This window comes from Vitis riparia, chromosome 1, assembly GCF_004353265.1.
Source record: "Vitis riparia cultivar Riparia Gloire de Montpellier isolate 1030 chromosome 1, EGFV_Vit.rip_1.0, whole genome shotgun sequence".
Taxonomy (NCBI): domain Eukaryota; kingdom Viridiplantae; phylum Streptophyta; class Magnoliopsida; order Vitales; family Vitaceae; genus Vitis; species Vitis riparia.
Genome location: NC_048431.1, coordinates 464,939 through 479,798, shown reverse-complemented (window position 1 = coordinate 479,798; position 14,860 = coordinate 464,939). Strand labels below are relative to the sequence as shown.

General features: G+C 35.7%; 1 protein-coding gene across 1 annotated transcript; it reads right to left on the bottom strand.

Annotated features, from left to right (window-relative positions):
- Nucleotides 1-24: 24 nt before the first annotated feature.
- On the bottom strand, nt 25-12,165 carry LOC117912512 (pentatricopeptide repeat-containing protein At1g26460, mitochondrial). The gene is made up of 7 exons (XM_034827115.1): nt 11,492-12,165; nt 9,237-9,459; nt 8,651-9,133; nt 1,511-1,717; nt 853-990; nt 562-750; nt 25-370 (listed from the first exon to the last, which is right to left on the bottom strand). The coding sequence occupies exons 1-6, from the start codon at nt 12,103-12,105 to the stop codon at nt 565-567; spliced, it is 1,851 nt and encodes a 616-aa protein (XP_034683006.1). The 5' UTR covers nt 12,106-12,165; the 3' UTR covers nt 25-370; nt 562-564.
- Between the last annotated feature and the right edge of the window lie 2,695 nt (nt 12,166-14,860).

The following is a 14,860-nucleotide window of genomic DNA, read 5'->3' as shown; positions in this document are numbered from 1 at the left end:
AGGAACAAGAAGCACAGGCACAAATTATGCATCAGGGCAGAAATCAAAATGAACCTAAAACCCTAGGATGGAAATATTAATTATTATGGATGCGGCCCTACATCCCTAAAAATTATTGGCGATATTGAAGTGTCTGATTTGGATTAACATTGCGTCATCCCTTTAGTTTTCCTCAAAAATCGCAAAAAGAATACAAAAACAAGGTGTTAGGAGGCTACACTCTAGTATTCCTCCAGCTAAGACTCAAAATTGAGTACAATCTCTGGTAATTTACAAACATGGAGGAATATTCAAGGGAAAACCAAGGTTGGCATCGCCAAATGTTGAATGGGAATGCCACGATCCAAAGAGAAGAGAAGCAAAAGCAAACCTGAGAGCAGAATAATACGAGTTAATACTGCAACATCATGAAACTGAATCAATGGACTCAGGAAAACAGTACTAGACTGGGAACAAGATGGCAAAAAAGGATGGTTTTCAGAACTGCAAGTTCTTCTGAACGATCGTACAAGATATTAAAGTCATCACATTGTTCGATTTATGAACTATGTCAGAATTTACCTATCAAGCATAATCGGTGTTGTACGCAAGGTTGAACAGCATGTCTCTGCGATTTTCTGTGCCCATACGGATCTTAAACTTTCTCGCCAGGGACTCCACCTGGTCATTACTCTCATAGTCCATTTCCCTAATGCATCGTCTTCTCACCTTTTTAAGTATCTCTTTCGATGGTGCAAATCCAGCATTTATCTGTACATGCAGTTTGTTATGTTACAATAAATCATTTATAAAAGGGATGGCATCCAACATTGATAACAAAAGCCAGCTGATTAAGCAGGAAGGATATTTTACCATCTCTTCAATCACAGAGAGAGCAGCTTTTTGATCTCGGTTGATGAGATGAGCATCCACAAGCAATGAAAATGACATTGCATTTGGTTTTATGCCCAGACTGGTTAAGTGCTCAAACACCCTTGAAGCTTCAAATGTCTGTTACAGGAAAAGCTCTCTACTTAGTACTCTAGAACTACTCCAGCAGATAAAACAAAAGTTTATGAGCGTGTTTAATTTCTTGCATTTGTAGGAGTGTCATGATGCTTAGAAGGCTGTGACTCAGGCATATATGTGGGCCCTGAAAGTACATGGCTGCTGTCTGCTTCTCACACAATCAGAAACAAACCCCCACCCAAATTTGGAAATGAAGGGAAAAAAAGAATTTGTTCCAGGGAATTTACCAAAATTAGTTTTGCCTCTCCAGCAAATATTGCTACAATGATCTAGTCATGAGACTTTTGGTATTTTCACCAAGTAAATTATTAACAGAACCAGAATCACATGCATAACATGAGATACAAAATGGCTCGATACTCACATGAAGGAAGAATGTACGTGCATGACATGTGTGTTTGTGTGACTGCATGTGTGTATCTAAATAGTGCTTGTACAAGTAGATACATAGATGCATAGAAGGAGGGAAAAAGAGGGAGAATTCATTCATAAGATGACCCACCTTCTTGAGCTTTCCAAATGCATACATCAAAGCATTGTATGAATGGATATCAGGGGTCAATCCAAAAGAAGAACCAATTGCCTCAAAAGTCTGGTAGGCCCTGTCAAGGTCCCATATATTCGCACAACCTAAAATAACACAATTCAGAGCAGCAACAGACTTGTAAGGAGGGTCTGCACGGCTCAGATTCTCCAATTGAAAATAAACCTGATACATATTTTAACAATGCAAAGTTAGCAAACAAATCATAATTAAACAGGAGTACAGACAGTACTACAGATGCATTTCAGCATCTAGTTCGGTAGAATGATGCTTTGGACAGAAGAATGAACAACAACAGTGAACTAAACTTTATTATAATATAAAAACAGAACTAGAAATCGCATTTAACTTCATTCTGTCCTTCAACATCCATAACTGACATCACAAGGACACAAATAAAAGTTTCAATCATTGGCGGAGTGACCTTGAAAATCCTGAAACTCGATGAAGTGTGGCTATGAAGATGAGGGTAATGAGACAGATGGCAATGTGCCACAATACACACACAAAAAAAAAAAGGAAGGTCTGAAACAGGGCATGAAAGAAACAAGTACAGAAGAAAATTTGTAACTCGGTTCTGTACATCACAATCATTTCCTGCTTTCCTTAACATGCATTACTTTTGTTTTTTTCTTTTCCACATCAGAAGATAGATGGAAAGAATATGTACACATATACAAAACACATCATTGCAGAAGAAGACCAAACAAAAGTCATTCATTACCTTCGTTCATCACTTGTGTACCAAAACTTCCATGTCTTTTTTTATTCTTTTTTTGATAAGCACACAGAAAAACATTATAGATAAGAGAAAAGGGTGGTAAAAAAGGGAAGGCTAAAGCTCGCTAATGTACACGAAGAGTATACAAAGGGAACCAAGCAAAAAGAACAAAGAAAGGAGGGCAAACAAAGGAAAAACACCACCTGCCCACAACTACATAGCTTCTGGCCAATCAATAAAATAAATGAAAGACAGTTTTTCTTTCTAACATGATCCCAAAAGGAGAGCATAAAAGAGGATTTTAGCAATTGATCTCAGGTTTCCACATCTTCAAAAGCCCTTCATTTTCTTTCAAGCCAAATGATCTAGAAAGGGCACAAAAGGGCAGCTAACCAAGCTTTCTTCCACTTTTTTCCTACTTGAACCCCATTCCAGCTTAGCAACCCAAATAACAAAAAAAACCAACAGCCACAGAAATCAAGTTGTAACACAATGTAGAAGCATGTGGTCATAATCCTTCCTCCATTTTACACATAAAGCATCTATTTATTAAAGAAACCCCCCTTCTTTTCAAGGGGTCTAATGTCAAGATCCTTTCCCAAGAAGCTTCCCATGCAAAAAAACCAATTCTCATTGGGACCCACAAATTCCAAACAGCTATAGCTGGGAAAGCCTTTGAACTCCCTAAGGCAAGAAAGAGTAAGAAAGCTTTAACAGTAAACTTTCCATTCCTTGAAACTGACTAAGTCATTTTATCCTCTGTATCACGCCTATCCAAATGCTTTTGAATTTTCTACAAAAATGGTTACACCATCTCTAACTCCCAATCATGGAACTGTCTTGAGAAACAAGAACTTCAATGACCAAGATGCCCATCTTTTCAAGGGGTCTAATGTCAAGATCCTTTCCCAAGAAGCTTCCCATGCAAAAAAACCAATTCTTATTGGGACCCACAAATTCAAAACAACTATAGCTAGGAAAGCCTTTGAACTCCCTAAGGCAAGAAAGAGTAAGAAAGCTTTAACAGAGAACATTCCATTCCTTGAAACTGACCAAGTCATTTTATCCTCTGTATCACTCCTATCCAAATGCTTTTGAATTTTCTACAAAAATGGTTACACCATCTCTAACTCCCAATCATGGAACTGTTTTGAGAAACAAGAACTTCAATGACCAAGATCCCCATCTTCCTCCCATGTATTTACTACCCACAAATCCTTTGAATTGACAATGGCAAATAAGGTGGGGAAAGACTCTTTTAGCAAGTGTTATAGTGTCACCACACCACTTATCCAACCAAAACTTGATTCTCCTTCCATTTCCAATAATGAAGCAAACTCTACTTTTAAAAACCTCCTAATTTTTTTCTGATAGCTTTCCAAAAGCCAACACCATAACCTTCCAACCTCCTCCTCCTCCTTCCTCCCCAAACATCCCAACAATCAATCGCTTCCACAAAAAGTCTCTTTCCAAGGCAAATCTCCAACCCCACTTACCCAACAACACCATGTTAAGAATAGAGAGATTCCTAATGCCCAAACCCTCTTTTCTTGTCCAAGCACACTTTAGCCTAGTTCACTAGGTGAAGTTTTTTCTCTAAAGCTCCTCCACCCCATGAAAAATCTCTTTGAATCTTTGCAAGCCTTAAACTTACCCTTCTTGAAATTACTAATAAAGACATGCAATAGATAAGGAGACTAGACAAAGTGATTTTAATGAGAGCGAGTCTCCCCACTTTTGATAAGTACTATCTTTTCCACAAGGCTAATCTTTTTTTGACTCTCTCCTCTACCGCTTCCCACATTGCTGCCAAGTTGAAAAGGGTCCCAAAGGAAGACCTAAATAAATAAAGGGGAAACACCCCATCTAACAACCTAATTCACCTGTCAACTCTTCCAAATTATCAATCCTTCCCACTAGGATGATCTCACTCTTTTCCATATTGACTTTCAACCTAGAAATCACATTACACCACATGAGAGACTAGTTCAAATACATCAAGTGCTCTTCATTTGCCTCACCGAGTATGATAGTATCATCAATATATAAAAGGTGAGTCACCTCCACTATCTTACTACCCATCCTACCCACCGAAAAAGCAGAGATAAAACCTTCATCCCTTTGCTTTCACAACTAAAAGCCTCCATGACCAAGACAAATAAATAAGGGGAGAGTAGGTCACCTTGTCTCAGACCTCTAGAACTTTGGAAGAAGTAGATGGGGTCCTATTCAGTAAAACTAAGAAGGAAGCTAACGACATGCATCACTTCATCCAACCCACCCACTTTTGCCCAAAACTCATCTTCACCATAACTTCTAAAAAGGAACTCCAACTAACATGATCATAAGCCTTCTAAATATCAAGTTTGCAAATAATTCCAAGAGTGGAGCTCTTTAGTCTTGAATCAATAGCCTCATTTGCAATTAGGGTTGCGCCTAAAATTTGTCTTCCCTCCACAAAAGCATGCTGAAAAATCATAAACTACTTTGCCAACAATCCCCTTTAGCCTATTAGCTAATACTTTGGCTAAAAGCTTATACAACCCTCCTATCAAATTGATGGGTTTGAAATCTTTTAAATCCTATGCACCCCCATTCTTTAGAATCAAGACCAAGAAAGTAGCATTCAGACGCCTCACAAAGGAGCTTTGCTCAAATAACCCTTTGAAGAATCCCATCACCTCCAACTTAACAAAATCCCGACACTAATGCCAAAAAGTCAGAGTGAAACCATCTGAACCAAGAGCTTTGTCCCCTTCTAAGCTCGATAAGGCAAAGAAAACCTCCTCCCCTAAGAAAAGAGCCTCCCAGAACCCCCACATCTGCAACTTTCTAAACAAGAAAAGACCATTCTACTGATACTAGGCCTCCAACCCCCAAAACTTCCATGTTCAAACTTCACAAAATGTTGCACCAAAAGCTCTTACTTCCAAGGTTTTACAAAAATGCTGACACATTACTTATCAGATCATGTTGCATCTCACATTATAAATTGTGAGACACGGTGCATTGCAACTGCCAATTACAGGGCAGGCACATCAAGTGTGTTGCATCTCACATCATGAATAGCTAGATGCTGGAAATTGCAGAGACATGCAGATCATGTTGCATCAGGCATATGAATTGTGCAACACAGGGAACTGCAGCTGCCAAGTTAACAGGGAAACTGCCCCATTGATGTTGCATCTCACACAATGAATTTTGTGAAACAGTTGCCACTTCTTTTCCATCACAGATTTTGAAGGATTTTAAGACTGCTCAAGATTGAGCCATAAAAGGTGGAGTATCATACATGAGTCACCAAGGGCACGTGTGGAAGACTGAAGTGAATTGCAGCTATTGATCTAATGACTATCAGGGATGACTATTCAAGTATAATAAGTAACAACTGGCTTATCCTCTTGTACAAAAAACTAGAAGTACAACAGAGAACTGGTTTTGAAAAATTTTGAATGTGTTTTTTTTACTGAGCATAGAGCTAAGCTAAAAAATTGATATCCTTTGTCAGAACATTTTACCCTATGAGACATGTAGTATGATCTTCATTTGTACTTGGTTGTGGTTTCCATACTCGTTGGGCGTCATTGAAATTATTGGATAGAGCTACTTTGTGTCTTATGTAAAGTTTGTTTTGCTTTCTTTGGGAATGCTATAGAGCCTACTTTCTTTCTCAATCAGATTCTATAAATCTTCGAAGGATTTCACATCCTTTATTCATACATTCCAAATTTAATGCAATCAATTATCTTGTTTTTTTAATTAAAAAGAATGAATGGGTTGGCAAAAGAAACTAGTAATTATGTTTTCTGATGATTAAAGCAAGAGAATATTATAATATAAACAAGAGACACCAACAAAGCACCCCATAATACACAGGACGTATATAAAAAACACCTCAAGGCATCTCCAAAACAAGAGGGCCACCAAAAAACGTCTCCTCAATAGGAGCCCAACCAGTCTACAAAATCTACTACATACAGGAGACCAGAAACTAAAAACAAGTTAGACCAAGTCCAAAGATTACAAGAAAGAAATGTTTTAGTCTTTGCATAGAGTGATCTTCATTCTCATAAGGGAGCAGCGTATCATGCTTTTTTCCACTTTTTACCCATGAAAGAGTCATGCCAACCTAAAAGCATCTCTCTAACCAAAAGAAGGAAAACAAAAGATGCAACAAAGCCCTTGTCTTAACACAATGAATAAGGATGTGATCAATGGAATTTTCTTCTACCTAACAAAGATAACATTTGTTTGCCAAGGATAATATCTTCTTTAACTAATCCAAAGTTTTACCTTTGCCCAAGTAGCCTCCCATGCAAAAAAGCCTACCTTCAACAGCACCCAAGAGTTCTAAATCACACTTGCTAGAAACAAAGTTATACTTCCTGGTTCTAAAGCTAAATAGAGGGCTTAACAAAGAATTTACCATCATTCGAGCTTGTCCAATTCACCTTATCTTCCTCTTTGCTACTAACTCTCCTTATTTGCAAACTCAAAAGAAACTGCTTCTCAATATTCACCACTCAATCATTTAGGAGCCTGGAAAAGCAAGGGACCTGACAACCCTCTTCTTTTGATAGGTTCCAAACATCTATCACCCAAGCCTCCTTAGAAGCAACAATAGCAAAAAGAAAAGGGAAAGGGTATCACACAATGGCTCATCACCACACCATTTGTCCATCTAAAATCTAACCCTTTGCACATTCCCAACCGAGAAGGCAACTCTACTAGCCAAAAGATCTCAATCCTTTCTAATGGCTTTCCATAACTTTCCCTCACATCCTTGGAACACCACCCACCATCCTCTACCTTGTACTTAATAACAAATGCTTTTAGAAAAAAGAAACTCAAGTTCTTTTCCTTCCTTCTTGGCTTTGTTGATAGTATGGACATCAAGTTAGCTAGATATTGAGATTCAGATGTTTTTTTTTTTTATTCTCTATGTGCAACATGCATGCATTGTGTTTACTTGGTCACATCTTATTTTTTATTTCAGCACTTTAGTTAATATGCTCATCCTTTTTGCCTATCAAGAAAGAAAGAAAGAAATAAGAAAGGGATTGTAAGATATCCTTGAAAGAAAGAGGGAATGAAATGAGAAGCAACTTGCTATGACTAGAATAGCAAAGGACTAACATTGGTATGTTTAGATATTTGTAAATTTTTCCATAGACATACTTAGATAGAAGTCCATTATTTCCTAAAAAGATTAGTGTGGGACAAAACTAAATTCCATGTCTCCAACCACTCAACTTAAAATGGTCTAGAGTCAAAATTCTCTTCCACATAGCTGTCCACACAAAGAAACAGCCATAAATCTTTAGTTGGGAAAGCACCTTCCTCTCCAGTCATTAGCACATGGTAAGATTTCATTGAAAATTCCCTCTTATTACAGCCTTACATCTCAAAATATCTCATCTTCCTGTATGAAATAAAGATGTTAATAGCTTCCAAAGTATCCCTTGCCAAACCTAACGCCCTGGACATCACTCACAAACATCAAATTTCAAAAAGCCCCACCTCTCAAAAAGCCCTGATAACTCAACCAAAACCTCTCTGTCCACAGCAATGGAAAACAACTCAGGAAATCTGACATGCAGCAGCAACTCCCCACACCATATATCATGACAAAACCTAACTCTTCGCCAATCACCCAAAGAGAAGGAAATGAACCTCACGAACTCATCCCACCCCTGATTGATGCTCTTCCATGAATCTTTACCATTGAGAGCTCCTCACTAAGTCAATAATATGGTGGACTAGACAAAAAATTAAAGCATGGAAAGAAATAAAATCCAATAATGCATGATTTGCATAATTTCAAATCTATTACTCAACAAACCATAAGCACTGGTAATATTTTCCTCTTTGCGTATCCAAAAAAAAATGATAAAGGACGAGAAGGGGTTTCATGTATATGTGTGCCTGTTTGGTTTTTGACAAATAAAGGTAAGTGTATATTTTTTATGTTCCAGTTTCAGATTCATTAAGACTTTGTTTGGATCATGGAAAGTGCTATGGGAAAGAAAAAAAAATAGTCTGGTTTTCCATGGAAAATTGAAATATAATGAAAATTATGTAAGAACTTATACATTCTTAAATTCTTTATTCTCTATAGAAAAGAAGAATAATATTGGAAAAGTATGCTAGAGAAAAAATTATTGAGTTTAAGCTTTTTTTTCTTCCTTTTCCATTTTTTCTCCCAATTGAGTTTCCCTCCTACTTTTCGCGATCTAAATTGAACCTAAACGACTAAAAACAATAAAAGTAAAAATAAATTACACCCTAATCAGATTTCAGTATCAATGTATGGAAAATCAACCAACTATAGTAAATGAATTGTGAGAACAGAAACTTTTACAGATAAGAAGACAAACCGTGTCCAAAGTTTCAAAACCCTTCTTGGAGCTTGCCATTACCAAAGGATGTAAAGATGTAAAAGGTGAGAATATATCCTCTTCTGCTTCTTTGGGGGAGTTCCTATAAGCGGTTTCAAACTCATGCAGAGTGCTGAATGCTCTCTGCAAATTCCCCAATGTTGCATCGGCATATATTTTTGCAAGATAAGATTCTGGTTGAGGTGCCTTCTTTTGACGCAATGATCGTCGTAGGATCGCCCATGATGCATCTAGAAGAGTAGAACTATAAGTCCTACCAGCAGTTCCAAGTGCTGATACAACAAGCCCCTCATCCACAGAGAGTAGAACAGGGCCCCTTGCATTCTCACCCCGAGCAATCCATCTGGCCATGAATTCCAGGGCATAAAAAGCTAACTTGCTATTATCCTCTTGCATCGCAATATCTGCAATGAAGATGCACATGTTCCAGGAGGGAGAAAGAGCTTTATTCTGATCCATTGTCTGGTACACACTCCAGAGAAGCGAGGTCAGAAACAGAAACATAACCAGAAAGTGTTCCTCCTAACACAGATGATCTAGAAAAAAATTCTAATTAGTCATGTACCTTGCACCTCTCTATAATAGACACCAAAGCATCCAGCCTGCCTTTGTTAACACAACTTCTCACACACTCAGCAAAAACCCTCATTGACAACATATAACCAGATTTCAAAGTCAAATCAACATATCTCAAGGCAGCATCAATCTGGTCTGTCAAAAACAGCATACCAACAACCAATTCATATGACTCATCATCAGGCATAGATTCCTTTCCTGTCTGCAGCATCCTGATATAAATAAAGTAAAGGTCCATCCATAAAAAATAATGAAAAATATGAGTGTTTGTAGGGAAAGAACCTGTGATGGAGTAAAATTTTATGCAAACAAGCAAAGTGACAAATAGAAGAACAAACTTCTCTTGTTCAAATCCAATCCAGAAATAAAAGAATATAATAAATAGAAAAACAGAGAATAAGGACTGCAAAGGACAGTCCCCTGGCATAAGCATATAAGCCAACTAATTTATAGTGCCTATAAAATAAAATAAAAAAGCATACAAGTCAACTAAAGGTAAATATGATTTTTTAAATAAAAAAAAGATTAAATAAAAAAGTGAAATAGTCGGCTATTACCATTTTTTTTTATAGGTAAAGAAGAAAATAGTCGTCCATGATAACAGACAGCATTTAAATGCTGTTTGGGGCATTCATTTACCCCATCTTCAGATTCCCATGATCCTCCCTTTGGCAGCCATGAGCCTTAAGACTTTGAGGGTATCCTTGTACTCTGTTTTTTCTTTTCTTTTCTTCTTCCCTTTTTTATTTTAAGCCCAACATCAATCTTCAGTATGCACTCACTTCTGCTCTTCATAATTACTAAAGTTAAAATCATACATATGCTATGACCAGCAATCCTGTGAAATTTTAAATTATATACAGTTCTAAGTTCTAAATTAGCATTTACCCTCTATTCCCACTCTTGAAAACTACATCCACAACAATCAGAACACCCACATTCTAAGATATAAATAATTAGTTCACTCATAACCAAAGCAAAAGATGAGAGCTCATGTGCACATTAATGTAAAGCCTGTTGTGATGGAAAAATCATTCATCTCTCTAATTATTACAGTTTAGTCATGTACTTCATTAATAATATCCAACCATTACAGCCAACATCTAACGTAAACAGGTTTCATCATCTTTTGCAAGACACTTTGACTACATTTGGCTGACATGATAGGATAATATATACATATCATAAAGCTCATTGTCAATGTAGAATATGATGTTCTTGGATATTATATCGGATAGAAACGATATTCTAGTTCATTATATCCAATCAAAGATGTTATAATATGCTCATGTTTGATTTGTAGAAGAAATGAAAGATAAAAAGGAAAATATATTGCATATCCGTATTCGATATTTTTTAAAATAAAAAATATACCAAGTGCCATTAAAAAAATGAAGAAAATGGATGAGAGGAACGAATTTAGGATCCATGGGATGTATATTTTTTTTATTTTTTATTTTATAGGCAGATCCATGGGATGTATATATCTCATGAGATTTAAAAAAAAGTTGGATAAATTATCTCATCACTTATCATATCCTATTAGTTGAACATAAGATATGAGAAATGACGAGATCTTTGATTATTATAAGGAATAATCGAGAGGTTTACTTATCTTATCCTATTTCTTATCACCAATGAGAGTTTCTCTAAACCATTTTATCAGCCACCTTCATAAATATTTCTTTATGGCCAATCTCCCAAGCATGAAGCTAATCTTGTTTTGTAAATTCTTGTCCCATATCTTAGCCTCAACTCAAACAGTAATTAAATCTTGCCATTAATGAAGCCTTAATAAATAAACTATTTTATCGGTCACCTTCATAAACTTTCTTCATGGCCAATCTCCCCAACCATGAATCTTATCTGGTTTTGTAAATTCTTGACCCATATCTTAACCTACGGAGCTTTAACAAATCCATGGCATCTAATAACAATTTTACGTGAAAATTAAAATGGAAAAATCCATGCAAATGTCTTAGGTACCAAGTTCATTTTCATTCTCCACTAATCAAGCATATCATATTCAAATTTTGTGTATGCAGTTTCCCAGGGAAAAAAAGTTCAATGATAATTTGTTTTCCAGAAGGAACAGCCTTAATTTTCTGGAAATGGGGGTAAGTGAAAGAGAATTCTGACGTTCCATTTTCAGAAATAGACAAAAATCAACATTAATACTAAAACATTTCTTGAAAAACAATAAAAACATCACTGCGAATATAAACGGAAGAAAAGAATCCTAACCGCTGAAACAACTTCTCGGCGGCCTCGGTCTCTCTGGCTTGATACATTGCCTTCAACACTAAATTAAACGACGCCGTATTAGGAATGATGGCGTAGTCCTCCATCTGCGCCACCAGATCCAGCAGCTCCCCAGCCGAGGCGCCGATCATCAACTTCGCCCTCAAGTAATGGTTATACAAGTTCACATCCGGCTTATTCGGCTTCCCATTCTTATCAAGCGACCTAATCCAAAACTCGAACAGCTGATTCATATCCGCCCACCGCTGCGACGTCATCCAGTCGGCGAACACGTTCATCAGGCTCGGCACATCCAGCGTCTGCGACAGCGCCTGCAGCCGCGACGAAGAGGACTGGTGCAGAAATCCTAGAGGAATGATGGACTGAGCCTGGGGGATGGGGCTCCGCCAGTTCTCGTTGTAGAGCGGGCTCCCTGAGGCGGGGTTGGGAGGAAGTGGAGTGGGAGATGACGGGGGGAGGCTGGGCTCGGCCAGTTGGGGTTCCTGGGAGAGGAATGTGAAGGTGGAAATGGAAGCTTTAAAGGGACTATTGTGGTGGTTTAGGGTTTTGAGGAGGGTTTTACGGGCTCTGGAGAGGATCGCCATTTGGGACGCCATTGATAAGCTCCGCTCAGTTCAGAGGTTTCATCGAGAATACTGACAGAAGCGAAGGAAAAATGGTAGTGACGAAGTCGAGCTAGGGTTAGGATGGGAATGGATTGCATTTGAAGGCCCACTATACAATGGGCCTGGTCTTGCAACGTTATTATTTCAAATATTGGCCCAATAGTCCCCGTCAACCGGGTGGCCTATGATTCCAGCACAACACAACCGAAAATCCAACCATTGTGACTTGTGAGTGGGCAGGGTTGAATCATTCCTTGACATTTGAGACTGGGCTTAGAGAAGAACTCCTCTGCGGATTCAACTTGGCCCGATCTGGACAATTATTTTTATCATGCAGACTGAGCTAAGCGGACATTTTTTTAAAAAGTGGAAATTTGAAGAACAAAAGCTGTTTCTGGAAATGTTTTCAAAGCTAAAAAATCACTTTTGATAATTATTTTTTAAAACCATTTTTTCAATGATATGTGAAATAAAAATCCATTCAAGAACTTAAAATATTCTTAATCTATTTTTTATGTTTTAAAATAATATTAAAAATAACTTTTATCAAAAGTATTTTATTTTCAATTATCCATCATATTTAGATAATTATTTTTTAAAATAATTTTCAGAAAATAAGTGAAAACAACTAAATACATTATTAAAAAAAACACGTGATTTTTGGGCAAGATAATATGTAACGATACAAAATTTGGTTTTGATTGGTGGTTTGAAATTAATCCACACCCACTTGCTTAGAGAAGTGGAAGATTTAAGTAATAATATAGATCATATCATATTGAGTAGCTATGAAGTGTCACTGCCTTTATGGTGGGTCCTTTCACTCGTCTATAACCCAACAAAAAAAAACAATCATACATCACACACATGATACATCTCAATTTAACCAAAAGATAATTTTAGGAAAGCTATGTGAACTGAAGTTGATGGAGAATGTACATACCCTTTTGGATTCTTCCACTTCTTTTCTATATCTTTTTGGAAAAATTAATAATATTTTTATTAAAAACAAATTTCAGAACATAGAAAATACTTTAAATTTTAAAGAAAATAGTAAATATTGCTCATTATAAATTGTATTATTTATTTAATTTTTGGTTTGAAAAATAAATGACACTAAAGTCTTGTTTGGGAAGTCTCTTAAAAGTTAGTTGAAACTTTTCAATAACATTTATGTGTCCATCTAGCTCATGCTTCTCAATGACGTTTACATCTTTTTAGAAAAATTGAAAAGTTCTACTTTTGCCTGAATATGATAAAAGTAAAATATTTTTTTTTTAATTATAAGAAGAAGCCTTTTTTAAAATATATAGAAGTGTTTTTTTTTATAGAAATTTTATATTTGATAATTTATTTTTAAAAGTATTTCTAAAAAACAATTAGTTGATGGATGAATAGTCCGAAAATCATTTTTCTCATTATATAAACTATGATAAAAAGTACGAAAAATGTGTTTGATAGTGATTCTGTAAAGTGTTTTTAACCTTTCTAACACTTGAAAATTTTTATTCTTCAAATATTAAAAATGTCGAAAACACTTTTCAATATCACTGTCAAATGCATATTAAGCATTATTAGTAAAAACACTTTTAGAATGATTCTATGAATGCTAGTAATACACTTTTGAATATAAAATTGATTGCCCACCTTTTTTTCTTTTTTTCTTTTTTTTTTTACTTTTTTTTAACTATTTTACTATTGAAGGCAAAAGTTAACATTGCTCCAAACCTGCCCTTGAAATAACGTAAAGTGTGGAAGCACAACATAAAGTAATTTTATAAGCAGTATAATGTTACAATGAAGCCATCTATTGAAAGTTGACAAGAATAATTTTGCTGCAATATTAAAGATGGGCCTACTGGCCCACCAACTCTTTTCCTTCAAATTCATCTGCAGATATCTTAAACATACATGCATATGCTCATGTCTCTTGCCAATGAGTTGGAGCATTTTTTTTCTAATTAATTTTATGATTAAAATAGCTCATCTAAAAAGTCGGTACAATAATTTAATAACGTTATTATTTCAACTTTAGCCACCTAAAAAGAGTTTCGAGAACCCAAAAAACAGTATTTGATGATCAAATATAACTTTAAAATATATTTAGAGAAAACTTTCAAGAATTAAATTATATTTTTCTAATATAATTTATTTGAGTTTTAGACTATTAGAGTTGACACTATATGTGGGTCCTTTCTAATATTGAAAATACATGATTATTTATTTAAATAAAACAGACAATATCTATACATTTGAGAAACAAATCATTATAAATGTTATAAAAACTAATCCTTGATTCCAATGTGGGTCTTTGTTTGTTCAATCCTGTAATTTTATAAGACATGACGTTGTATTATATTTGCATGGGGTGATTGTGATATCTCATATTGGATAAAGAAAAAAGTTTTTGATACTATATATGTATAAACTCCTTTTAATATTGTAAACCCATTTTAAAATCGTAAGAAGCATTAAAAAAATATGATGTATAAAATGTATTTTTATTAAAAAAAATATTTTTTAAAAATCAGGAGGGATGAAGTTTAGATTATTTCCCACATCCTTAATTAGAACTTCATATTACAAGTGGAGAATCTCCACCTTTTGGGTTTGTGCCAAAATTATTCTCTTTTTCCTAAATTTCAAAGCTTCAATCAACACCTTTAAAGACTAATAAGAGAAAGTAATGTAAAAGCAACCAGAGAAATGGAGAGAATACTTGTGTGTAAAGGTTTACATGGCCAGA